The sequence below is a fragment of the Daktulosphaira vitifoliae genome, unplaced genomic scaffold (genome assembly GCF_025091365.1).
Source record: "Daktulosphaira vitifoliae isolate Bord-2020 unplaced genomic scaffold, ASM2509136v1 Scaffold_5, whole genome shotgun sequence".
In the NCBI taxonomy this organism is placed as follows: domain Eukaryota; kingdom Metazoa; phylum Arthropoda; class Insecta; order Hemiptera; family Phylloxeridae; genus Daktulosphaira; species Daktulosphaira vitifoliae.
This window is the reverse complement of record NW_026099576.1, coordinates 16,346,637-16,374,381: the sequence shown is the minus strand read 5'-3', so window position 1 is coordinate 16,374,381 and position 27,745 is coordinate 16,346,637. Positions and strand designations below refer to the sequence as shown.

General features: G+C 28.8%; 5 protein-coding genes across 5 annotated transcripts; all 5 read left to right on the top strand.

Moving 5' to 3' along the window:
* Positions 1-1,874: 1,874 nt before the first annotated feature.
* LOC126907827 (uncharacterized) lies at positions 1,875-4,523 on the top strand. The gene is made up of 6 exons (XM_050689439.1): positions 1,875-2,079; positions 2,155-2,568; positions 2,638-3,089; positions 3,160-3,591; positions 3,658-4,012; positions 4,099-4,523. Exons 1-6 carry the CDS (start codon positions 1,886-1,888, stop codon positions 4,136-4,138), a joined length of 1,887 nt encoding a protein of 628 aa, XP_050545396.1. The 5' UTR covers positions 1,875-1,885; the 3' UTR covers positions 4,139-4,523.
* Positions 4,524-7,934: 3,411 nt separating this feature from the next.
* Positions 7,935-10,818, top strand: LOC126907856 (uncharacterized). Its single transcript, XM_050689503.1, has 2 exons — positions 7,935-8,237; positions 8,303-10,818. The coding sequence occupies exons 1-2, from the start codon at positions 8,140-8,142 to the stop codon at positions 8,604-8,606; spliced, it is 402 nt and encodes a 133-aa protein (XP_050545460.1). The 5' UTR covers positions 7,935-8,139; the 3' UTR covers positions 8,607-10,818.
* On the top strand, positions 10,267-10,881 carry LOC126908206 (uncharacterized). The gene has a single exon (XM_050690116.1). It carries the CDS (start codon positions 10,267-10,269, stop codon positions 10,879-10,881), a length of 615 nt encoding a protein of 204 aa, XP_050546073.1.
* A 117-nt stretch (positions 10,882-10,998) lies between these two features.
* Positions 10,999-11,571, top strand: LOC126908204 (uncharacterized). Its single transcript, XM_050690115.1, has one exon. It carries the CDS (start codon positions 10,999-11,001, stop codon positions 11,569-11,571), a length of 573 nt encoding a protein of 190 aa, XP_050546072.1.
* A 13,358-nt stretch (positions 11,572-24,929) lies between these two features.
* On the top strand, positions 24,930-25,379 carry LOC126908203 (putative nuclease HARBI1). The gene has a single exon (XM_050690114.1). It carries the CDS (start codon positions 24,930-24,932, stop codon positions 25,377-25,379), a length of 450 nt encoding a protein of 149 aa, XP_050546071.1.
* The last annotated feature ends 2,366 nt before the right edge of the window (positions 25,380-27,745 follow it).

Below are 27,745 nucleotides of genomic sequence, written 5' to 3'. Positions count from 1 at the left end.
ATTATTATTATTATTATTATTATTGTAGGACCTGGCGTTATTCCAATAAATAACAAACGTAAATCTGATGAAGACATGGACTTATGGGGTGGAGAACAAGCGGATGACATTTGCTTACAGGCTGAATTTAACAATACATCGAACACTGAAAATTCTGAAAACGCTCGAAGAAGCAAACGCCAACGATTAAATATGGTCAAAGCCCCAGGATTTAATTTAATTCAAACTGTTTTTGGAGGTATGGCTAAAATATTTTATAAAAAGAATCTGAATCTATGCCCTCAATATCAACAATTCCTTGATGAGACAAAACCTGAATCAATTAATTTATTGGTGGAGTTAGTCTCTGAAAATGCGATTAAATTTGGGCTTAAACTTGAGGGTACATACAGCGTCCCGCACACAATTATTGAAGAAAATAGGTCTTTTAAAACGTCTGCCCGTTCACTTGTTATTGGTGATATAAACGATTTGAGTAATATAATCGACGAGGAGTTTGCTAAATTATTAAATGAAGAAGAGGTCTACCGTGGTAAGGGTTCAAATTTCACAATGGACACAGTTGATGGATTATTACTCTATGTATATAAGTTTACTCCGCTTGGTGGTTCTTCATATATAAAGTTACCCGATTGTATTGAAAACCGTAAGGCAACAATCAATGTAATGAATAATGACGATTTATGTTTTAAATATAGTATAATGGCGAAAAATGTTAACTCACCAAATGCTAATCGTGTAAGTAATTACACAAACGTCGAAGAAAAATATAATTTTTCAGGATTGACATACCCGGTGACATTAAAACAAGTAAGCAAATTTGAAAAAAATAATCCTAACGTGTCGGTCAATGTTTACGGGTTGGAAGAAAAACGCAGTGGAGAAAACTACAGAAGAGTAGATTACATTGTCGTACCATATAAGATTTGTAAAGTGGAAAGCCCTGACCATTTTGATTTACTTCTTTTTACCGACGGATCACATAACAACAGCGATAAGTATCATTGGTGTTACATTAAGAATTTTTCTCGTTTAATTAGACCTCAAATCACTAAACATTCAATGTCATTGGCCATATGCAAACGTTGTTTCAAAGGATATCGGGATGAATTAGGTAAACCTGACAAAGCACAACGTTTAGCTGAACATAAGAAATTTTGTTTTTTGAATAAACCTCTAACACCGATTATGCCGGATCCTGGGACAGTGTTAAAATTCAAAAATTGGGGTAATATAAATAAATTAGATTTTGTTATTTATGCTGATTTTGAAGCGATGTTAATTAAAAATTCGAACCCCGCACATCAATCAAAAACTATAATAACACATAATCACGAAGCCATGTCCTTTGTGTACAAAGTTCAAGTTAGCGATACTGTACCACGGGAATTACTAGAAGAATTTCAAATACCGCTTCACCCTGTTGAATATTGTGGGAGTAACGGAAATGACAATGTTGGTAAGAAATTTGTCGAAAGTATTATAGATGTATGTAAAAAAATCGAGCGTTTACTGAAAACTAATACACCGATACATATGACACATGATGATTGGGACTCACATAACGCAATACTCTGTAGTGGTTTTTGTCCACTGTGTATGAGTACTTTTACATCAAGAAACCCTGCAGTACGAGATCATCATCATTTAAGCGGAGATTATCGAAAAACTGTTTGTAATTCATGTAATTTAAAAATGAAGACTCCGAAATTTGTACCAGTATATGCGCATAACATGTCCTATGATAAAAGTTTTATTCTTAAAGAACTGAACTTTAGCGCAGGGGGGTATAACTTGTGTACCGAATTCCGAAGAAAAATTTATTTCATATTCTAAATTCATAAGTAACACATTTTCAGTACGCTTTTTAGATACACTAAGATTCATGTCCGCTAGTTTAGATACGTTAAGTTCGAATCTTTTACAAGCCGATAAATCAAAATTTGAGTCTATTCTTTCATCATATCAGGAGAAAGATTTAGATTTAGTTTTTAGAAAAGGTGTATTTTGCTACGAGTGGATGGATGACTGGAGTAAACTATCTCAAACCTCTCTACCCTCAATTGAAGAATTTTACAGGTATAATAATATATTATTATTATAACTGTAATTAATTAATTTAAATATATATATAAAATATTTTTTTCGTTTTAGTTCACTATCAGAAAAACATATTTCCACTCAAGATTATGAACACGCTCAAAATGTATGGAAACGGTTCAATCATAAAACAATGAGGGATTATTGTTTATGGTATAATAAACTTGATGTGTTACTTTTATGCGATGTTTTCGAAGCTTTCAGAGATTTATGCCATAAGACTTATGGCCTCGATCCCTGTTATTACTACACAGCACCGGGGTTGTCATTTGATGCAATGTTAAAAATAACGAATGTAGAGCTGGAATTGTTAAGCGACTACGATATGTTGCTTTTTATGGAAAACGGAATTCGTGGTGGTCTTACACAAGCTGTGAAAAGATACAGCAAGGCGAATAATCCACAACTGAGTGATTATAATACCAACAACCCTACTAGTTGGATAATTTACCTAGATGCAACAAACCTGTAAGTTTTTTTTAAAAAAAAATCGTATTGAAATACAACAATTTTTATTATGATTATTAACTATTTCAGATATGGCTGGGCAATGTCGCAACCGCTTCCTAGAAAACATTTTAATTGGTACGAAGGTGATTTATCTATAAATACTGTAAGTGACTTGCTAGAGAACACTGATTCAAATTCGGATACTGGTTATATGCTAGAAGTTGACATTGACTACCCCAAATCACTACATGATGCACACTCTGACTTACCTTATCTGAGCGAAAAATTTTTACCACCAGGTTCTATTGTTCCTAAATTATGTGCTACTCTAATTAATAAAAATAATTATATAGTACATTATTCGACTCTGAAACAAGCGATGGATGCTGGTTTGAAACTCAAAAAGGTACATAGGATATTGCAATTCGAGCCGAGTGCATGGCTGTCAAAATACATTAAACTCAACACAGACAAACAAAAGATAGCCACTAGTGAATTTTTAAAAAAATTTTATAAATTAATGAATAATGCCGTATTTGGTAATTAATAATAATAATAACTATTATTATTTAATATCAGTAATATTTTAAATATTTATTTTTTATTTAGGAAAAACCATGGAATCGTGTAGAAAGAGAATGAAAATGAATTTAGTTACAAATGAAAAAACATTTCAACGGTTGGTTAATAAACCAAATTTTAAAGACATAACAATCTACGATGAAACATTTTGTGCGGTTCACCTCAATCATGACGTCATTACTTTTGACAAACCAATATATGCTGGTTTTAGTATATTAGAAATTTCTAAAACTTTAATGTATGATTTCCACTATAATACCATGCGTAAGTTTTACGGTAAAAGTATAGAGTTAATCTATATGGATACCGACTCTCTTGTTTATTTAATTCACACGGATGATTTTTACGAAGATTTACTGAAAAAACCAGGGTTTTTACAAAAACTGGACACTTCAAACTTAGACCCTAACCATAAATGCTATAACACAGAACGTACTAAATTACCAGGTACTTTTACAGGTAAGTTATCGTTAGTAAATTTTTTATTTTAATAAAATATATTTTATAAATTATTAACGTTTATAGATGAAGCATTGGGGAAGATTATTGAAGAATTTATTGCTTTACGATCTAAATCTTATGGTTATACAATGGATTCCCGGGAAAAAATAAAGGCAAAAGGAGTTGGAAGACATGTAACTACAAATCATTTGACGATGATGGATCATAAACAATGTCTTTTTAGAGGGATGACTACAACACATATTGAAAAAATAGATGAAAACTACACACCAGAGAGGGAAATCACATCATTTAGATCATACCAACATCGCATGAAAACTATACAGACTAGAAAACTTGCATTAAATCGTTATGATGACAAGAGAGTAGTATTATCTAATCAAATCGATACTTTGCCACATGGACATTATATGCTTGAGTAAGTATTATTATTATTATTATTATTATTATTATAACATGTATTTATTTATTTAAATATACATGAGGTTTTTTTTTTTTTTTTAGAAAATTAAGGATCGAAGGAAAACTAGCTTTTAATAATTAAAAATTATATAATATAGTATAATATAATAATTTTATAAAAATACCACCACTGACCACTACTATATTGGTAAAGGTTATCAATCACTTAACCACCTATTGCACACACAACATATATCACATTCGATTTTAAACTATGTGCTTTATTATTCAGAGGGGGGGGTATAATATTATTATTATTTCTAAGATTTTTTTTTATTTATAACATTTAATTTTTTTAATTACACGTATACATAATACACACTTACATACTGTACTCACTACTTAGATCACTGGTTTTGCGCAGGCGATCCCTCCCACCTCCAGTGACTCTAATTACACTCATTACAAACCAATAGGTGGGGGAGTTCTCGAGTGGTATAATAAGTTTTTTTTATTTATTATTATTATTATTCATTTTTGTAAATTGTTTTTAATAACCTGTAAATTTGTATTGTAACACAAATTTTGTAAACTATATTTTTAAAATAATGTTTGTATAAAATCTCTAATAAGAAAATAATTATTTGTAAAAAAATAACAATTTTGTAATTTAAATCTAATATAATTTTTTTATTAAAACTTATTTGTGAAGAAAATAATAAAATGCAATGAATAAGTAAAAATAATTAAATAATTTATTTTATAAAAAAATGTATAGTGTTCATAAAATACATAAAATACATGTGTGTGTAATACATAATTAAGTATTATTTTTAAACCAATTTCTAAGTTGAAATATTTTATAAAATGTACAATGTTTTGGATTTAAGTTCATATGATACATACAACTAGGTGAATTTTCACATGGTTCTAACTGATCTATACGCGGCATACCCAAACTCTCCAAATTAAAAATGTTCATGGTTGGTATAAACTCTGCAAGTATTCGTTGTTTCTGTAGTCCTTTTACATAAGTGTATTCAAATGGTAGTGAGTTTAAAATTTTCTGAATTAAAGAACTTTCAACATGTCCAACATTTTCTGTCATTAAGTGTCTATTTCGTGATAACCATTTATTCACATTATAACTTTTTTCCGATTGTTGTATTGTAAACGTATGTTTAAAAATCCAGTGTTGTGTTGCTAAAGAATCGACATCTATTACTGATAGTTCTTTAATTAAATAATTATTTTCCGGTCCGAGTATACACTCCATATCGATAATACACGTAGACATTGTATTATTATAAAAACACACAAATCACGGAGGTATTTCAGATTGATTCACTGTACAATACTTATTATTTTTAGTGTTTGAAGTAAACGCAATGATTCTGTGGGTTGTTCATGGTTTATATAGGGATCTTGAATACCCCCTTCACACTCTCGAGTATTGTCATGACTCAATACAATGATCATTGTATGGGGTTGAAATATCATGTGTGTGTGTGTGTGTAAAAAAAATTANAAAAAAATTAATATTCTATGTAGACAGTAATTTTCTATTTTTATTTTATAATATCACTAGTTTTAATCCAGCTAGAATGTGTTTTATCAAAACCAAGCCACTTTACAAATGATTTATCGCCTTTCTTACGAATTATTTTCTCTATAAGATAATGGTCTGGATAATTTGTTTTACTTATTTCCTCCGAGTAAAATCCACCTGCGATATCATTACCTTGGTAGTCCTGAAGATTATATGTAACAGGAGAGGTTTTATTGACTTTTGATATTGTAAAAATTTCTGTCGACCAGTTGGGGAGATATNTTTTGATATTGTAAAAATTTCTGTTGACCAGTTGGGGAGATATTTTTTATCAAAATAAGTCTTATAGATACTCACTCGCACTTTGTCACCGATTTTATATTTTATACGTGTTTGGGGTATTATTCGTTCTTTTAATATAACACTAGATGGATTTTCCACTGCTTCTTTTGGTGTCATTGATATTGTTCTATGTTTTGAGTTATTATACTTATCCGTTATAGTTTGTATAATTGAAAGCCAGTTGTATGACCCTCTCGAAGTAAACTCTTTATACATATAATTCTTTAGTGTTCTATTAAATCGCTCTACAATACAGGCTTTCAAAGTAGAAAAAGTTGAATATCTTTTTACGTTATATTTTTTTATTAATTCATCGTAATATTTGTTATAAAATTCGNTTTATTAATTCATCGAAATATTTGTTATAAAATTCACCCCCTCTATCGCATTGTAATAGAGATGGGGATTGTATTTTAAATATTTCTTCCATTACTAAAGCCACCTCTTTTCCAGTTTTAGTTTTTAACGGTTTTGTATAAGCGAATTTCGTGAAACAATCAATAACTGTTAATAAAAATTTATACCCTTTATTAACACTAGCATAATTTTGCATTTCGACTAAATCTGCTTGCCACAAGTCATTTTTGTTATATACATTTACTTTTCTTCTTACGAAGTTACGTCTCGCACCTCTATGAAGTTCGATGGCGATATCACGTTTCGACATGAGGAATTTGTTTTATAATTTTCGCTTCTAGTAATTCTTCCCAAATTGACGTAATAGAATTTTGCACACCTGTATTACCTGCACCTTTCGAAGCCAACAATAATTTTAATTTTTTTACTAATTCGTTTGGATCATCCCAAAAATCATGACTTTTATAGGAATTATTATTATTATTTTGTACAGTTAAAGTAAGACCTTCTCCATTGGAAAATAACGATGCAATAATCTTCTTATACTTCACACCACCCCTTTTTAAACTGGTTTTTCCTTTATTTAAATGAGCCGATGAGAGTATTAACATATTTTTATAATTTTTTTTATCATCTTCGCTATAATTTTCAGGATCTTTAGAAAACAATAACTGAATGATACCATTTGTTAACGGAAACTCATTTTCATTTACATATATTATAGATTTTTGAGTGTTAAACTCAATGTATGAATCACCAAATTTTATTTTACCTAAAGTTGATTTTTTCGGGCCATAAATTTTATCTAAATTAGATGATTGAAACCATGAATTAATCGATAAATTTTCTGGAGAAATATAGTCTTTCTCGGTATGATAAACATCTTCAGTATTATTCAAAGATTCAGCGATTTTAATGTGAATATCTGATTTAGTCTTATCATATTTATTATTTATACTCACTAAATTTTCAAGTGGTGTTATTACTGGTTCTAAATTTTGTCTTATATATTTTTCTGTGTTAAAATCATTTCGTTTTAATTCCATATATTTTCGTTTAATGTTTTCGCGGGCTTGTATTAACTCAGTAAGTAATCCATAACTATTCTCTGCCATGTTTAATGAATAAATGGATGCTTTGAATAACAAACATAGTCTATATAGTTATAAAAGTGTCAAAATTTAACCTAAATCGCCCGTTGTCCCGTGGACAATCTTTACTTATAACAACAAAATTATATTTCTCCATGTTCCAGCATTTCATACATAATTGTTTGAATTCCACGTAGCTAATATCACTGGCTAAATGGTCGTTATAAATATGTTTTAAATTAGTCTCGTCTTGTTTAAATAGTATTATGAAATTCGCATTGTCATGTAATAATCGCTTATCTAAATAACTATAACTTTGTGCACAATAAATTAAATCAATGTTATTATGTCTACCTCGAGTAAAGTAAGTCCTCACAGTATGTTGGTTCTCTGTTAATATGTCGTCGAATAAAAAAATAGAGTTTTTTAGAAGTTTTTCTGGAGCGGGGATCTGATCAGCGTGATCGAATGTGAATATATTCATCCCATCTATACCTCCAATAATATCATTTAACATTCGATACTTCGGTTGATCACAAGTTTTTGAATAAAGATAAATATTTTCAAATTTTAATCCGTTTTCACTTGTAAGTAAAGAAAATACCGCATTGGTTTTTCCCCCACCGGAGGGGGCCAGAATAAGAACTCGTAATGAGTTGGGGAATAAATCACCGTGTTTAGATTTCATGTTGTTATAACTTTGAGGTAGATCAAAATTACGAACGGAAATTTTTTTTTCTTGCGGGGTAAACTTCATTCTTTTTACTATAAATACGAACGTCTTTAACTTGCCCAGGTCAAAAGATGTCTACACGTCAAGTGACTAAGAACAATAGAGGAGGTTCGCTTTTGAACAGCCTTATAAATAATTTATCAACAGAAATTCATATTCCAGGGTATCAGTAAGTATAATTTTTTTAATATTAGTGATTTATATGTAGTTATGAATATTTATTTACATTTAAAGGTTTGCTGGACCGGGCACCAAGTTAGCGAAACGCCTTGCACTCGGGCAAACCGGAATAAATAAATTAGACTCTTTGTGCTTAAAACACGATATAGCCTATGATGGTGATAAAAACTTAGAAAAACGTCGTGTTGCTGACAAGATATTAGAAGACGCTTCTTGGGAACTGGTAAAGTCTAAAGACACCGGGATAAAGGAAGAAGCAGCTTCGTGGTTAGTTTGTAACGCTATGAAAGTCAAATGTAAACTAGGTATGGGGTGTAGTTTTAAAGATTTAGTGAAAGCTGCTAAAAAAAACTATTAAATCGAGCAATGAAACTGATATTCATAAGTTAACGAAACTTGCTGTAGCAGCTGCAAAAAGAGTATTACCAAAATCAAAAAGAAAAAAAATTAATACACCGAGAATTTTAAACGTTCCTCAAAAAGGAGGATTTATTCAGCTTATACCTTTATTTGCGGGGCTTTCAGCTTTAGGTAGTTTAGCATCAGGAGCGACTAGCATTGTTAAAACTATTAAAGAAATGAATTCGACTAAAAACACCCCCATACATTTAGGAAATGGATTATTCCTCTCACCTATAGCCCGGGAAAATATAAATTAGGAGAAGGGGTATATCTTCGTCACAAAAATAAGGATAAAGGTATTTACTTAAGATCTACCGGTAAAGGAATAACAAATCGAAAAGAAAACCGAAAACCAATAAAAAGTCAAAAAACTGTTAGCGCAGCTACCTAAAAGAGCGCTTTACGATTATGAATTAACAAAGTACGCCAACCAGTTGAATATACCTCAGTATAGAGGTACATTTTCAAGAGATCGGTTGCCTGTGCATAGTAATAAAATCGAATCGTTTATTGTTAATTTAGACTCGTATAAAAATCGTGGAACTCACTGGGTAGCTATAAAAAAATATTTTAAAAAAGCATACTACTATGATAGTTTTGGTGTGGAACCTCCTCTAGAAATTTTAAAATATTTAAAAGATTGTGAAATAATATATAATATTGAACAACAGCAAAAGTTTGACACATACATTTGTGGTCAGCTTTGTTTAAAATTCCTATCTGAACCATGGTTACCATAACACTTAATGGTAATTCTTCTGAATTAACATGCGATTTATTTCCTCCATTGGAAGTAGAAAGTAACAGTGAAATAGCTTTGATTAGTTTTCAAAGTAATAATTCAATACCGAATATTACCCCCTCTAATAACAGTATTGCAATACTACGCCCGGGAGAAGGAAAAAATATAATCTATGATTATATAGAAATACCTACGGGGTGCTATGAAATAAATACTATTGAAACTTATATAAAAAATAATTTATCAAATGAAGTTGAGTTTTTTGAATTGAAACCAAACCTTACTACTTTAAAATGTGAACTGAAGTGCAGCCATGCCATAGACTTCAATATATCAAACAGCATAGGACCTATGCTCGGATTTATAAGTAAACAATATTATAGAGCTAATGTGATGCATGAATCAGAACAAATTATTAAAATAACGAGTATTAACTGTATAAATGTATCATGTAACTTGATTACATCGTCATTTGTAAACGGGACATTGAGTCATAATATTCATCAGTTCTACCCTCTTGTAAATCCAGGTTATAAAATTACTGAAGTACCTAGACACTTGGTTTATTATCTTATATTTTTATAACTCACGTTAAACTTCAAATAACCGATCAAAACGGAAACTTGATCGATTTTAGAGGCGAGCCAATCACAATTCGTTTACATATCGTTCATAAAAAAAATGGCTCTTAAATTTTCTAGTATAAATAAGAGTGTTTCCAGTTGTAGTAAGTCTATTAAAACTCAGAAACGAAAGAAGAACAACATAGTGAGTAAAAAAAAATATTCTACACAGAAAACTAAAAAGATTAAACAAAAAAAGTTATCAAAATCAAATATCAAGTTTTTAAGAAGCGTTGGAGCAGTACTATAACATGAATGATAATATGTCACTAGACGTTACGGCCGAATGTGTGGATGAGTGTACAATTATTCAATATGAATTCCACTCCTTTTTGCCGTTTTCCACATCGGCGTTATGTAATAATGATGAAATTAGAATTTCGATTCAAAATTCAGAAGGTTATTCAATTCCAAGTGAAAGTTTTTTATATATTGAGGGGAAACTAGAACGACCTAAAGATGTAAAGGGTGATATTAGATTTATTAATAACGGATTTAGTTATTTATTTTCTGAACTTAGTTACCATATAAACGGTGTTTTGGTGCAGAAACTAAGGAACCCTGGTGTTGCTACAACTTTGAAAGGTCTGTGTTCTTATACTACATCTGAAATAAATGCGCTTAACGCTATCGGGTTTGATGGCTCTACATTTACCAATACTAATTTTATGAGTAATGACTATTTCTCAGTGTGTATACCGCTAAGACATTTATTTGGTTTTTGCGAAGATTATAAGCGTATACTTATGAATTGCTCACAACAATTAATACTTAATAGAGCATCAAATGATATGGATGCGTTACAGATATTTGAAACTGTTAATATNCGTTACAGATATTTGAAACTGATAATACAAAGGCCATAGAGTTATCAAAGACTAAAATAATTCTAAATAAGGTTTTATGGAAAATGCCAATGATTAAAGTAGCTAACAGAGAAAAATTAANTGATTAAAGTAGCTAACAAAGAAAAATTACGATTAATGAAGGTAATAGATAGTCATAAATCTATTAAATGCCCTTTTAGAACATGGGAACTGGCAGAGTACCCGTTTTTACCTACGAATACTCGGCATTCATGGTCTGTACGAACATGTAATAATTTAGAGAAACCTAGATATGTTATTATAGGATTTCAAACAGACCGTAAAAATACAGGATCAAAGTCTATGGCTGTTTTTGATCATTGCAATTTGACAAATCTTAAAGTATATCTAAACACGCAAGTTTATCCATATGAAGATTTTAGAGCTGACTACCCGAATAACCTTTATTCTTTATTTTACAACTCATACATAAAATTTCAACGAACATATTACGATAGAGATTGGGCTTCACCATTACTTAACCATTCAAAATTCAAAGATATAATGCCTGTTGCTGTTATTGATATGAGTCGACAGGATGATGATATAAAAATTAACTCTGGTTTGGATTTAAGATTAGAATTTGAATTTTCCAATGCGGTTCCAGAGAAGACTACCGCTTATTGTTTAGTAATTCATGATCAAATAATCACATATAACCCGTTTTCGGGTGATGTTAGAAAATTATAAATAATAATAATAATTTTATTAATATCATTGTATATATATAAATATATATTGTATTTTATATTTTTTTAAATAATAATAATAATAAAAAAAAANATATATATATATATATATATATATATATATGTTTAAACATTAGTGTTTGAAATAAATTATATTTCAAATTCTAACGTTTAATTTTTTTCTCACCTTATTTTGTTTAATTTGATTTTTGTAAACTTCTTTTGCTATATAGTCATCTGCATGCATCATTATTTGTTGCGTGAAATCTGGTTCGTCGGCATTTATATTTATACAAGACGGAAATTTTTCATGATCACGAATAAATTTTTTTATTGAATTTTCTGATAACTCCTCTATTTTTTGTAGTGAAAAATAACTAATTATAGTTTCGACTTGTGATTTAATAACTTTTTGCCCGTATGATAATTTTTGCACAACAGATTCATGAATAACAAATTCTAGTTCTTGAAGTTTAAGTACGTTTCTCGCATTTAGTAAAATTCTCGAGTGTTTAACAACTCTTGATTGAAGTATTATAACATTTTCTGTTCTATAAAACGCTTTTGAGATAACAACATCCGGATCCTCATTTATTAACACATATTTGGACTTAATAGGTACAGTTGATAAAACATTAGACAGCAACTGCCCCATGTATCCAAATAAACGATTAATAAACCCCTCATTAATGCATATATGTCTCCAAGGTGTGACAATATGTGCTTTAATTTGTAGTGTAATAGAATCAAATCCAATTTGAATAAACTTACGTTCTCTGAAATCAATGTTGAATGATGTAACGTCCAATAATTCGGAAGGTGGATTTGGCGGTGTGTATTTTGGCCATCTATTCAGTATCTTTCCGAAGTCATTTTTTCTTATGTACGAGACCGGATAGTCCATGTTAGAAGAGTTTCTGTAAGATGTGAACATGTTCATGTTGCTGACTCGATGTTGACGGTGTAAAACTTTTATTGAGTAATGAAGTATTTTACTCTATTTTATAGCTCATAGAGAGATTCTAACTGAATCACTCAACCAATGAAATTATTATATATTTTTTTAATTTAAGTAGGGATGAAAACACCCACACATAAATGTTTTTAACAGGTTAAGACCCCCCTCGATTCGATATAGATGATTTTTTTAACTTTCTAAGAAGTTTATTAATAAATAACAAACCTCATATAGAGAGATATTCAGAAATCTCAAGGGGGGGGGGAATTATATATTAAAAATTCAGTTCAGTTGTATCTGTCGTATAGAACACACGTATGTGGGTAGTGATTACTCGTAGTGTTAAATCGAATCTTAAATCTTAGTCTTTGTTAATAATTTTTTTATATTGTATAGTAAATGATTAACATGTCCAGTAAACCGGGAACACCGTTAAAAAAATCAACATCGTCTAGTTCACTTCAAAAAGAGCTTTGTTTAGATGATATAATGAAAATGCTAAAATCAATGCAAACGTCCCAAGACACTAAATTCAAAACAATTCAAGAGAAATTTATAAGCTATGAAAATAAGCTAAGTATCTTGAATAATTCATTTGAAAGCATGATAACATCTTTTAATAACCTTGTATCTGAGAATAAAATACTCAACGATGAATTGAACAACTTACGTGACCGTGTATCATTATTAGAATCGTCAAAAACCACGACCAATATTGATATGTCCTCATCTGAAGTAATTAGGGAGGCTCAGTTGAGAATATCAAAAAGTAAAAATGTTGTGGTCTTTAATATGGAAGAAGCACCAAACGAGACTAATGATAGTTCAAAAATGTTAGCAAATGATTTAATATCTCATTTAAACCTAGATTTAAGCATAACATTAGCCAAACGTCTTGGCAATGCACAGTCTAAAAAACGGCCACTTCTTATTCAATTTGGGAATGAATCGGAAGCTTTTACAATGTTAAAAAACAAAATAAAACTTCAAAACACAAGTAAATGGAAAAATATATGGATTAATGCCGACCTAACTTTACTTCAACGTTCACAAATGAAAAGTTTGAGGGAAGAGTTATTCCAGCGACGTCTTAAAGGTGAATCTAATATCGTTATTAGATATGTGAAAGGTATTCCTTCGATCCAGCCAAAAAACTAAATTACTCCCCAACGGTTCAAAATATTAACCACACTTCTTCGTATTCTAAACAAAATTATAATTTAAATTTAAATCATCCACATAAAAAAACTAAAAATTGTATACATTGTAATAAAAAAATTGTAAATAATTATCGGTCTCTTTTGGGTTATTATCAAAATGTACGTGGTTTACGGACAAAACTTGCAGAATTAAAATGTAATATTCCACTATGCAAAGTCGACTTTTTTGTATTAACGGAAACGTGGCTAAATGATTCAATTTTAGATTCAGAGCTTAGCTTTGATAACTATATAGTCTATCGTGTTGACCGGAGTGATAAAACCAGTTCATGTTTGAGAGGTGGTGGAGTAGCAATCTGTGTGAATAAATGTTTATTTTCAGAAATCATAAAGATCCCCACTGATAATGTTGAACAGTTGTTTGTAACTGTAAATAGTGGTGGTAATTTAAAATATATTATTGGTGCATGCTATATACCACCTGGGAGCTCAGTTAGTGTCTACTCAGCTCATGCTGATACTGTGCAGTCTATTTTATCTAGTGTTGTTAAAACCAATTTTACTTTTATTTTAATGGGAGATTACAATTTAGGTGATACAAAATTCTATAATGATGACCATGGCATGATTTACGATGGCGCTCGATCAGTTAAAGTAGATGTTATTTATGAGTGCTTTTCATCTTTAAACTTGTATCAGGTCAACACAATTCCTAATATATACAATTCATATCTGGATTTAATATTTTCTAATACAAATTTGATCACTGTCAATACCTCAACAGATATATTGGTGCCATTAGACCCATACCATCCGGCTTTGTTAGTTGAGTTACAACGTAGTAACAATTATCAGCATTCATGCCCCTTGAATTGGTATTATAATTTTAAACGTGGTAATTATTGTCAAATGTCTTATTATTTAAGTTCAATTGACTGGTCGATTTTATATAACTATGATGACATTAATAGTGCGCTTGATAAATTTTATGAGATACTCTTACATTCTATCGAGTTATTCGTTCCTAAAGTTTATCCAAAGAAGTTTCCTTTCCCAAGTTGGTTTTCAAAGGAACTTTGTCAATTAATACGTAAAAAAAATGCCCTTCACAAGATTTTCAAAATTAAAAAAGACCAATCAATATATAATGAGTTCTCAGCTATTAGATCTAAATGTAAAAACCTATCAAAAAAATGTTATTCAGATTATATTAACCGTATTCAAAATAATTTAATTGTTAACCCAAAATACTTTTGGAAATTTGTCAAAGATAAAAGAAATAATAACTTACTTCCAAACTCTATGTATTTTGGAAATATAAAGTCAGACAATATGATCAATGTGTCTGAAATGTTTAGTGAGTTCTTTGCTTCTAATTATTCTGTTTCGAAACAAACCGTCCGATCAACGTATCCAAATATTATTTTACCCTCCTCGTTTAGTATAGCCTCATGTGAGATCCCGGTTCTAAAATTGTTTGAAGAACTGCAACGAAATACGGGCACTACTTACGGTCCTGACCTTGTCCCTGGTATCATTTTTAGTTCTTGTCGTTATCCGCTTACTCGTCCAATCCATTTTTTGTTTTCCTTGTCATTGTCTTCGGGTGTTTTTCCAGTACGATGGAAATCAAGTTATATTACACCTATTTTTAAATCAGGTGACAAATCTGATGTGGGTAATTATAGACCTATTTCTAAATTAAGTGTGTTGCCGAAAATATTTGAGAAACTTCTAGAGCCCGAGTTATCATTAAGTTTTAAAAACGTGCTGAATAACTGCCAGCACGGCTTTCGTAGTTCTAAATCAACTATTACTAACCTGCTTGTGTTTTATACTAATATTGTTTCCACTGTTGCAAATGGTGGTCGAGTAGATGCAATTTATACTGATATGAAAAAAGCGTTTGATACATTAAATCACAAGGTATTAATTGATAAATTAAAACATATTGGCATTAAAGACCCACTACTTAAATGGTTAGCTTCATACCTCACAGGCAGACAGCAGCAAGTAAAGATAAATAATATTATCTCTTCCATTATCCATATCCCCTCTGGGGTTCCTCAAGGAGGGCATTTATCTCCATTACTTTTCTTAATTTTCATGAACGATCTTTCTGATGTCTTTCAACATTCAAGCTATTTGTGTTTTGCCGATGATGTAAAAATTTATTCTAACATTCGTACAATTCACGACAGTCATAATCTCCAAGCAGACTTGTGCAGATTTTATAATTGGTGTGTTGTTAATGGTTTATGCTTGAATGTGTCTAAATGTGCTCAGATCACTTTTTGTCGTAAGCGTTCATATGAACTATATGCATATAATATAAATAGTATTAATATCATAAATGTTCCTCATATCAAAGACTTAGGTGTAATTCTTTCTTCGGATTTATCTTTTACTGAACACATTTCATTTATTTATAATAAAGCACTACGGATGTTGGGCTTTCTTAAGCGAAATTGCTGGGAGTTTTCTAATCCTATTTGTTTAAAAGTTTTATATTGTTCTTTAGTGCGTTCTATAGTCGAATATGGGTCAATTATTTGGTCACCATATCAAGCTAATCTTACTAATAAACTGGAAAAATTGCAAAAACGTTTTCTACGTATGTTAGTAGTAAAAGTAGGAAAATACGATATTAATGAAGTTGATTTAAATGTAGTAGCTTCAGATATTGGTCTAACCAGTCTGAGTATGAGGCGGAAAATGTTTGACGTTAGTTGGATCCATAGTTTATTAAATAATAAAATTGACTGTCCAGAAATTCTTGATATTATTCCTTTTAATGTTCCTTCAGTCCATTTACGGTCTCAAACGATGTTTTATGTTTCTTCTGTCCAACAGAACTATAATCTTTTTGCTCCGGTCAATCGTATGTTATTAGAATGTAATGAAGTTTGTCATAAAGTGGACTTCTTTTTTAATTCTTTAGATATAATAAAGAGATCGATTATATAGTTAAGAATCTTTACTTATATTGTTTGTTTTTATAATTAATTGTATGCTATAAATTTATTGATGTCTAGTTTAAGTTTTATTAACTGTACTCTTGCCCTTTGGGGCGTTAATTTAGTAAATAAATAAATAAATAAATAAATAAAAAAATATGAACACCTGTATTAGCCAGTAAAAACTAAATTCGATTCGGTCAATTCTCTCTATTTTAACCTTCCAAGAAGTTTATTCATATATAAAGAACTCTATAGAGATATTGAGAAATCTCATTAGGAGGTAAATCCATTATATTAAAAAAAATGTGAACACTTGCATTAACCAGTAAATACCAAATTCGATTCGGTCAATTCTCTATTTTAACCTTCTAAGAAGTTTATTCATATATAACGAACTCTATAGAGATATTGAGAAATCTCAATAGGAGGTAAAAACCAATATCTTTCAAATATCTTAACCGGTAGAAGCCATATTCAATTCGGTTAATACCATAGTTAATTTTTCAACGGTGTGAATAATGTTTGAATAATATTACACATAAACTGTGTAAAACTTATAACTTTTAAATAAAATATACGTTTTTCAGTTTAAACTTAAAATATTCGTTAACATGTAATTATTATAATAACCTATAGTATTATACCAATCCTAATAGTAAAACATACAGTAAACATACAGTATCTCACAAAAGTTTCCCCGTTAGTAAAAATTTTATATACCAGATAATATTTAGTAAATATAAGATAAAATAAAATTTAATTTTGAATATTACACTACATTTTTCGTTTGAATAATAATTTTTAATCTGACTAAGTGTAATCATTAAGAGATAAATAATATTATTAATACATAATATTAGTGATTATAGTGATTATATATATATATATATATATTATATTTTATTATATGTTATAAATATTAGAGTATTTCTATACCTAACTATAACCGTTGATTTCTTTTAGTATCCAAACAATGAGTTTGACAATGAAAAAAAACGTTAACATCATTTGATTTAATTCTATTGACTTCAATAGGCTACACAGGTATTCAATAATATAATAAATTATTATTATCAGGTAATAATAATTTTTACTCAAAACATCACCAAAAACCCAGTGAAATACATACGTATTTAACAATTTTCAATCAATTCGTTTTAAAAATCTCTAATAATAATAAAAACACTGTTATCATATTCATGATAATTAAATTAACACACAACGGTCCACAACTAGTATATAAAACGTTTTATCAAGAATAGTTGTGACGTCATGTATGTAACAATGCATACTATCGTCATCACCACCATCGCCGCCCCCGCGAAAGAATTTTCTAGATGATGCTTATTGTGTTAGAAAATTATATTTAATAATCAGCCATAATCAGCTAATCTGCCATCAGGCTATTGTGTTAGTAAAAAGAAAAACATACTACTGGTGGCGACCCTTGCTACTATAGTTAGTCGATATGCAAGTGGCAAACCATGTTGTTGTTACAGGACAATATATAAAAGCCCACATGCATAGTAATAAATATAATATTTGAATTTCACACTTTATAATTTTATTTTTGTTAAATTTTTATAGTACTTCATAGTTTAACAAAGCGACGAAGTCGAATGATTTATGTTATAAATAACGTATTGTTGCGTTACGCTACAGCTTTAGCAATGTTAGACAGTTGCAAGAAAGTCCGCTGGACAGCGCTGTTTGACAATTTTTATTCAAAAGAATATAAATTAATGTATTTTTTATTATATTTATCGTAATGATTATTTTATGTTACATATCAGCCTTAACGAGAACTAGAAAATGAAATAGGAAATTAGAATACGCATTTGTTTTTTGGAGGGTATTTAAAAAAATAAATATATGTGGGCAATCGTTCTACACTACTCAGGTGGTGACGGGTAGTATAAAGTACACCGTCACTACTTGTATAATTATTCTCTAATAATTTTAATAATTCTTTCATTAGTTTTTCTTTTTCTTTATGTGAATTATTATCCTCGTTTTACTAGTGAACGCAATATTAATTGCCAACTAGTTTTCATCCATTCATCTTTCCATTGAGTAAGTTTTTTTATTTTTCCTTATATCTTAATACTTATTATATATATAAATTACAACGGTGTTCGTAGCTAAGCGTTACCATCCGTGATCAAAATTATATATTCTTTTCTTTAAAAGTTAGTAATAATCTTTAACGGTGATCATAACCATCGTGTTATCAACCGTGATCAAGATTACTAGCTTTTCCTAAGTATTAGGCTTTAATCCTTTGCAACGGTACTCGTAATAAACGCTTTACCAACCGTGATCCAAAGGGTTAGATTCCACTACTTACATAATACAGTTCATCTTCAACGGTGATCATAACCTCCGTGATCGAGATAACTGTTGTCGTACGTCGGTAATGCCCCAACGTAGACACAAAGGTTTATTAAAGTTTTATATATATATATTGACGATGAGTTCGCCGTTCGAGCTCTTCCCGAGTCCTCCCGTTGGATAAACTGATCAGCCCCAATCTCTCTAATTAGTGGACCACTAAAGGGGTAGAGTTTAGACCCGTCAGCACAGTCTAGCTCAAAAGTAGCAGACTGAAGGGTGGCTCCTTGTCAGTCACCAGCACAACAACCTTTTTACTATACCCACTAAAGGACGGTTAAGCCCAAACACTAGCCAGCTCGTTCACTAATTATTAAGATTGACTAAAGAACCAGCAGTCCAACCTAGACTCTAGCCGCACACACACACACACACACACACACACACAATTTCGAGATCACCGTGAATATTAAATATTTACTTATATTTAAATAATATTAAATATAAGTCCAGATTTTTAAATAGTTATTTTATTTACGAAAAGTATTAAACACAAAAGTCAAATATAATATAATAATTTAACACAAAAATTAATTAAATCTTACAAAAAGTATATAGTTATTCTTACATCAACGACCTAACCCGTAACTCGACGTTTCTTCGACCAAAACGTCCAGTCTCGTCCCGTGTCGTCCCCCTATACTTTTCATGTTTCCCTTTTATATTCTTTTTCCCACCATTATTAATTTGCTTACCCTGCATTTCCCTTTTATATGGAATTATTTTATTGCTTAAGAGTTCAAAAATTGCTTACTACTATTGTAAAGCTTATATTATACTAAAATCGACGTAATTCAATACTTCCTCATCTAATTACTACACTGTCTTTATGTAAAAATCCCCTTAACCTTTTGCAACGGTGTTCGTAACTACTCGTTACCAACCATGATCCAGAGGATTATACCTCTACTTCACCTTAAATTATATAGTTTCTAAAATAAGACTAATATGATAGTTAGCTGTTTAATATATATATATATATATTCATCTTTTTTAAAATAAAACAGAACAAATCGAATATTTGAACAATTTGTGTTGTATTTTCATATTTAAAGTTAGTAAAAAAACAAATTAAAAAGAAATTAAACGAAGAAACGTTTCAGTATTTTGAAATAAAAATTTTCAAAATTTAAGTAAATAAATTGAAATATAAATAAAAAAAATGTCTTTATAAATCATTTATATTCTTACTTAAATAACTAAAGACAATTAAAAAATGGCATTATACTATACATAGATCTCAGTACAAGTTTTGTGTGTTAGTGTTTATTAGTTTTGATTTATAAAAGTTGATACTATTTATTTAAACTTTTATACTGTTAAATATGAATTTTATAAACTGTTTTGTATTAATCGTTATTTTAATTCAATCACTACTCTCAAATTTTGTATTAACCGAATTAGACCAATGTCAAAAAATTCAACTTCTTAATGAAATACTTGTGAATGTGGACATATGGATTGAACTCAAAAATATAAAAGTTAGAAGTGGAGATAAAAAATTACGAGTTTATGCAATCTTTGATAGTAACGACAATATAAATATACATCTGAATAATACACAAATTGTTGAATTACTTTCGTCAACAAATGTGCACGTTAATGAAAGCAATTATGAAAAAAAGGTAGAGTTAATTTTTAAATTCGTAAAATGTAGGTGTTTGGAAAGAATTAAGTTGAGTAATCGATTTTTGTTATACATAACTAGTGGTTATGAAATTAACTGTGGTAAAAAAATAGAAGCACAAGATAGAAAAATGAACTTACAAATAAAGGAATTGCTTATAACAAAAATCAATGAATATAAAGAATTAGCACGTAGACTTCATTTTTATGCAATGTTTTTTAAAAGTTTATTCCCTGATGATATAGATGATGTAAGTAATAGTGACCCATTTTTTTCGAAACTAAATACTGTATGTAATATGGAAATACCTGAAGATAATGATTTGTTTGCAAGTAATTTGAAAAAAACATTAGATATTTCATTTAATTATGTTAGTAATTATTCAAAAAATTCATGTTTTTATGAAAACAATATTATTCACATGATTTCGTATATAAATGAATACGAGACTTTTGTCTTTAAAAATCCAGATTATAAGGGAAGCTTTGCAGAATATATGATTGTTTACTTTGACGTATATGTAAAACAAACTTATGATTTTTTTACACTGTTGACATTAAATAAAGTAACTATTGATACACAATATTCAATTACCAATTTTTAATGTTTATAAAACATATATGAAACTTAAAAATGCCAAATCAAGTTTTTATAATAGTTGTTATTTTAAGAAAAATCGAGTGATTTATATTAATAATGTACACTGTAAATTCAACACTTAAATTTGTATAATTATATTATATTCTTATATTTAAAAAAAATATAATTATTTTATTATTATTAGTTATATAAAAAATTATTTTTGATTATGTATTTTAACCAAATACTGACAGATTTCTTGAAAAATATAAATTTTATAGTCACACTAGATATGAACTGAAATAATAATAATTATAAATTATTTTTGCCTATCACTATATTGTCATTTCAAAATTTATATGAATATATGTAATCTATTTATAATAATAAAGTATTTAGATTGTTAAATAATTTGTAATTTATCTTATTGGTGGATTATTCTAAAAGTTACATGATCTGCTAGTTCATAATTAATATCCTGATTAAGATAAAGTATGTCGAATGAAAAGGAGATTATTAAAAAATATTTTTTCTCATAAAAAAATTGTGTTGATAAAATCGAGAATTTTCACACAAAAATAGCATTTGGTAACTATTTTCATTGTAATCCGAAATTTTTTTTTCCTATAATAAAGTATATTATATAAGTCGGTTCGGTGAGAGCTGAGAAAAAGTGGTAACAGATACAAAAAAAAAAAAAACACATAGTATAATTAATACCTTCTTAGCATCGCATCGAAGCTAAAAAATTACAAGCAACTTTATTCGTAAAATTTTTTTCCGATTATCCGTTCGTCCGTTACAGCTTGTTAATGTTAAGTGATTTTAGGCCAAGTTTCTATTTTTATAATACTGTATTAAATACAGAAGTCATTATTTTTATTTGCTGTTGCATAAACCAAATTTTATTGATCAAGTTATGACATGTAAATTAACTATAAAAATTTACGACGTATTAAATGAGTGATAACAATAATAGATACAAATCTGATTTTTGGTGTATATTAATAGCAGTCTATGTGTATGTAAGACTAAAGAGGCTTACAAACTAGGCGTTTAATCGCGCGCGTACATTAGGTGATGTAGAAGTTGCATGCGTTGTATACGCCATGTATCTACGCTGTACAAAAAAACAACTATTTATAAACATTGAGTTCACCTCCTAAATTTAAAAGGACCTCGAGAAGGTCAATTTCAAGTTAATTTTTTAACTATGAGGAGTTATCCTGAAGAATTCTTCAGGTACTACCGTATGTCTATACGCTCGTTTGATGAGTTGAGTTATTTACTGTATTTTAAAATTATTAACTGTAACATAAAAAAAAACATTCATTAATATGAATAATGCAGGTTTATATTCAAGGGCGTCATTATGAGGGATGATTACCTCATATAATAATAATTACCCTGTGAAAATCCAATTTTTTGAGGGGGGAAATAAACAATTTTATTTGTACATTCCCTCAAGACTGAGTACTTAGTACATCACGACTAATACTGACATGTATTTGAAATGGTATTTTCATTAAATCCATTCTTTTATTTTAGGGTGTATTATTATTTTTAAGCTTATACTTTACAATATAAATATTATATATGTATTATTTTTCTATGGTATACGTTTATTAAAACAATTGTTAATAAGTATACCGCAAATGCCCCCAAAAACACCACTGCGTGTACAATTGTGTAATAATATAATTAAACTTTGTATGCTAGAAAGATTTTTAATTCATTACTTTACAATCATTAATTTAAATCAATAACATAACTCAACACTAGTTTGTTCAATTTTTAAGTTTTTTAGTTATTATCTTACACCTACAGAACAAAATATATTCAAAAATAGTTTTTGTTTGTTTTATAAAAAAAAACATTTTATTTTAATTATACTACTAGACCTAAATATATATATATATATATAATATATATTTATTGCCTTTTTATGGCAAATATATATAATATATATATTTGCCATAAAAAGGCCAATTAAGTATTTCCTGGATGATTATAAAACATTAAAACACACATTTATAAACTATAATTTTTTTATGGTAAATGGAGTATTTGTAAACATCGCAAAAAGACTGACGAACATTAAACATAATTAATCAGGAAAAGTTTGTAAGACATTTAAAAAACTCAAAAATAATTTTACCGATATCATTTATGAAAGAAAAATTGTTTACTTAAATATTTATATTCAAATTTATGTTTGTTAATTTGATTCAAAATGCCAGTCTTTTTTACAATGATCCTTATTCACAGTTATCCCACTGGACCATATAGCTGAATAAAGAATTTTAAGTAAAAACTTTAAGTTTTTAGAGTTTAACCAAAAATTAGTTCTATAAACTTTAGTTTAGATCAATATAAAAAAATATGTGTTTCAAAAAAGATTTTAAATTATTTTATTAAGTATTTTAAGTAATGTAATGGATAAAATAATTAAATAAAATCTCATATAATATTAAATTAAAAAAAATATATGAATTATCTAAAATTTAAAGATTCTATTAGTTGGATCAAAACTTCAAAATGAGGATACTTGTTTACGATTATCAATACCACCAGAAGAGCGACTTACAGTTACATTGAGGTAAAAAAAAAGAAAATTGTAATGTAAATTTTATTATAAATTTTCAAATTAATATCTAGTAAATGAAGACCCTGTGTTTGGTGTTTGTAAGTGAGAAGGAGTTGAGTTTAATGGTGTGTCGGATCTTGGATCTACAACAGGCGGTGAAGGGGACATCATATTTATAATGGTTTTTTAAAAGTTGATGGAATATCTTTTGAAGGGGCATAATTTTGGAAATTTGAATAAAGCAATAAATAATAAGCAACTTGATGATTACCTTTATTAGCTCTTTGGATAGTTCTTAATATGTCAATATACAATTGAGATTTCTGGTCTTCGGGAATTTTTTTGATTTGTGGTAGTAAGGAAAGAAGAAATAGTTTATCAGGATCATTTTCCTCGGGTTTTCTGTTTTGTAAGAAAGATACAAGGTGATTTTCCAAGTCTTTTGATTGATGTCCTTCCAAGTTCTTCTTTTGACGTTTCACTGTTTTAGGTATAACATTTGACTTTTGAACAGTTATACTATTTTTTGATTCAACTTGTCTTTTACAATGACGCCTTCTCCATCATCAGTTGAGTATTCTTCCATATTTATTTTATCATTATCACTTTCATTATATTCATTTTCTTGTGTAAAATTACTTTCTGTTCTACAAATTTAATATAAAATCATATTACGTTTGTTATTTCAAATACCTTGAAGTAAAATTTATGATAAATTTTGATAGCGATTTACAATATTACTCACTTATTTATTTAAAAGCAATAGCAAAAAAAAAAATCTTACTCTCGATTTGTCATAGTAGGACGTAAGAATTCCAAAATATCACTATATGCGTATTTAGTTTTGCTTGACCTTGCCTGATCTGATTTTGAAACACATTTTCTTCTGTAACTATCTCTGAGGGATTTCCATTTAGTGTTTAAACCTTTTACTGCAATTAAATTAAAACAATTGGAATTACTTTTTGAGATAATTGTCCAACTTTTTTAACTAGAACATTATGAAAATAGTATATTTCTTTAGGAATTATTATTTTTTTGTTTCTCAGATATTTAGCAACGGGAACAAACTTTTCAGCTTTCATTTTGATTTTTTAATGGGTGTTTCAACCATAAGAAACATTATACGAGAGACTTGTGAGATACTTTGGTCAGAGTTACAACCTGTAGAAATGGCTGTACCGAGCACCGCAGATTGGCTAATCATCGCTGATGGTTTTTATAAAAAAACACAATTTCCTAATTGCGTTGGTGCAGTAGATGGGAAACATGTTCGGATTGAATGCCCAAAGAAGAGTGGAACCCTATACTTTAAATACAAAATTTTTTATTCTATTGTACTTCTTGCTGTTTGTGACGCCAACTATTGTTTCCGAATTATTGACGTAGGATCTTTTGGAAAAGATTGTGACTGTAATATCTTTAAAAATTCAGCATTCGGTAAAAAGTTCTACGCGAATCAAATCAATTTCCCATCTGAAAATGTATTACCCGAAGACAAAAAAGGAACACCCCAACCTTACGTAATTGTTGGAGATGATTTTTAATTATCGTTTATCAAGAGCTCGGCAAAATATTGAATGCTCGTTTGGAATCCTTTCAAACAAATTGAGGATATTCCATACATCTATATTGGCTTCTCCGGATTTATATTATTTGAAGTAATTCTATAATGAGTTCCTATGTAAAACTATACATATATACTAATAATAATATTTTCCCCTATTCATATTCAATTTTAAAGTATACAGTACTTATATAAATTGAAATGTATTAAGCTAATACACATGATCGTATTAATTTTATTAACATATATATATATATATATTCATGTACTTTATTTAATACTTACCTGTATTCCAAATTGACTCTTCCAAATATATGGAATTAATAAAATTTTTTGTGTCAAAGACATGATAGATAGAAGAAACAAAAGGAAATGAATCCAAAATAATACGTGAAAATAGATTCAATTAACCCTCACGTGCCCGGAAATCGCGGCATTTAATCGCCCCGTGTGAATGATAACATGCGATTTGTATTGTTTAATTTTAGCGATCGGTCGCGTCCGAACGCATGTTTTTACTTATAGTGTGCATGGTTCAATTTAAATGCGGGTGTTTTATATAAAGCGATTAAACGCCGCGTTTTTAAAAATGCGTACGCGCGCGATTAAACGCCTATTGTGTAAGCCTCTTAAAACATAAATTTCTTAGCCTCTCTTCGCCATAGTATAGTAACTAAATACTATCAAATACTACGGATTTGATACTTTTTAATTTTTGTTGACTGATATGAATTCAAAGCTTTAACATAACTATATAAACGCTCGTCTTTTAAAAGATTTTAGTTCATTATTTTACTATCTTAAACATAACCTTAAAAAACTGAACTGGTACAGTACTAATTTGCCGGCTGTACTACAAGCTTGCGTGGTCAAACATTTTTGTACGTTAATAATGTTGCATTGTTTTATTATTATCTAAATATAGTGTTTTAGTGCAGCGTATTAATAAAAAAAAGTTTTTATTTGTATGTCGTTACAATAAATAAATTATTTTTGAAATAATTAAATTAAAAGAAAATTGAATAATAGTCGAGTACAATATACAATGAAATAAGCTTTATAGATCTTAGTAATTAGTAATTTTAGTCTTAGTAATTTTATTTTATGAAATAGCAGCATAAAAAATGAAATTTATCGAAAAATTAAAGAGATTAATTTTTGAAGATATTTACAGTTTTGGATTTGCTGCTGTTGAAAGACAAAATTATCAATTTATAATAATAGATTATTATAAATTTGCGTAAATATTTATACTGTCTCTTTTAAATAAATAAAGTGTTAACGTAAAATAATTGTATTCGATATTGCTTTAAAATGTACCGACGACTAGTTTGCTGAAAATAAATCAATTAGAAGAATACTGAATTCCTTATTGAATTCATATCTTCAAAAAGGAGAGAGAATTAGCCTCTCACTGGCATGCTCGCTCATTGATGTGCAAACAGAACTAAGCCTTTTTATATTATTTTTAATTACCTCTTCATGGGTTGTTGTCGTCAGCGCTTTTAGTGATTCTCAATTTATTGTATTAAATTGAACATACCATGATAGTTATTTTAAGATAAGATGTATAGTGTACAATAATCAATTTAACATGTATATACAATGTATATGTATATTATACATATATAATAGCTAGTGTACAACAGTGTATGTGTTATAACAGATAAATTAATTATTTGTTTGTATAAAATTGGTATTAAATATTGATATGTTAAATTATATTAAATATAATTATATTATTAATTAAATATTAAATATTGATAAATGTAAGATACGTAATGCAGAGCATTGTGCATATTTCGACAATATCTAACTTCCATGCAGTAATTGTTGAATACACTTTTATTAGTCTTATTACTTTCTGGAAGTTTCTTCCAATAGGTTTGTGTTGGCTCAGTAGATAATGATTAATTTTTCTTTCAGCAATTTTAATTGAAAATTAATTACTAAAATAATCTTTAACTTTTATATAAAAAAATTAAAATAATATTTATTTAAAAATTCTGTGTGTCGTCTAAAAGTAAAAATATATTAAATCAATGTTAAACAATTTTAATTTTGTGATATGAGTTTTATAATCAATGTTAAATTATTAAGAAAACCATTATAATCTCCAGTGGTGCTCAAAGAAAAGTTAAAAAAAACCCAGCACAGGGGGGTCGCGGCACAGTGGTGACGTGGCATAGTTGGATCAAGTATAATGATATCTGACAGTGATTAAAATCACTATAAAAAAAAAACGCTTCGATGCAAATCTTTAGATAGTGTTTAATTTTAAAAAATTGGTGGATTATTCCAAAAGCTTCATAAACTGCTAGTTCCTTATTAATATCCTGATTAAGA

Coding starts and splice junctions, on each gene's coding strand:
- LOC126907827 (XM_050689439.1), top strand. CDS start 1,886: ATGTCCGCTAGTTTAGATACGTTAAGTTCGAATCTTTTACAAGCCGAT. Junction 2,569..2,637: donor TACCTAGATGCAACAAACCT/GTAAGTTTTTTT, acceptor TAACTATTTCAG/ATATGGCTGGGCAATGTCGC. Junction 3,592..3,657: donor ATTACCAGGTACTTTTACAG/GTAAGTTATCGT, acceptor TAACGTTTATAG/ATGAAGCATTGGGGAAGATT.
- LOC126908204 (XM_050690115.1), top strand. CDS start 10,999: ATGAAGGTAATAGATAGTCATAAATCTATTAAATGCCCTTTTAGAACA.
- LOC126908203 (XM_050690114.1), top strand. CDS start 24,930: ATGGGTGTTTCAACCATAAGAAACATTATACGAGAGACTTGTGAGATA.
- LOC126907856 (XM_050689503.1), top strand. CDS start 8,140: ATGTCTACACGTCAAGTGACTAAGAACAATAGAGGAGGTTCGCTTTTG. Junction 8,238..8,302: donor ATTCATATTCCAGGGTATCA/GTAAGTATAATT, acceptor TTACATTTAAAG/GTTTGCTGGACCGGGCACCA.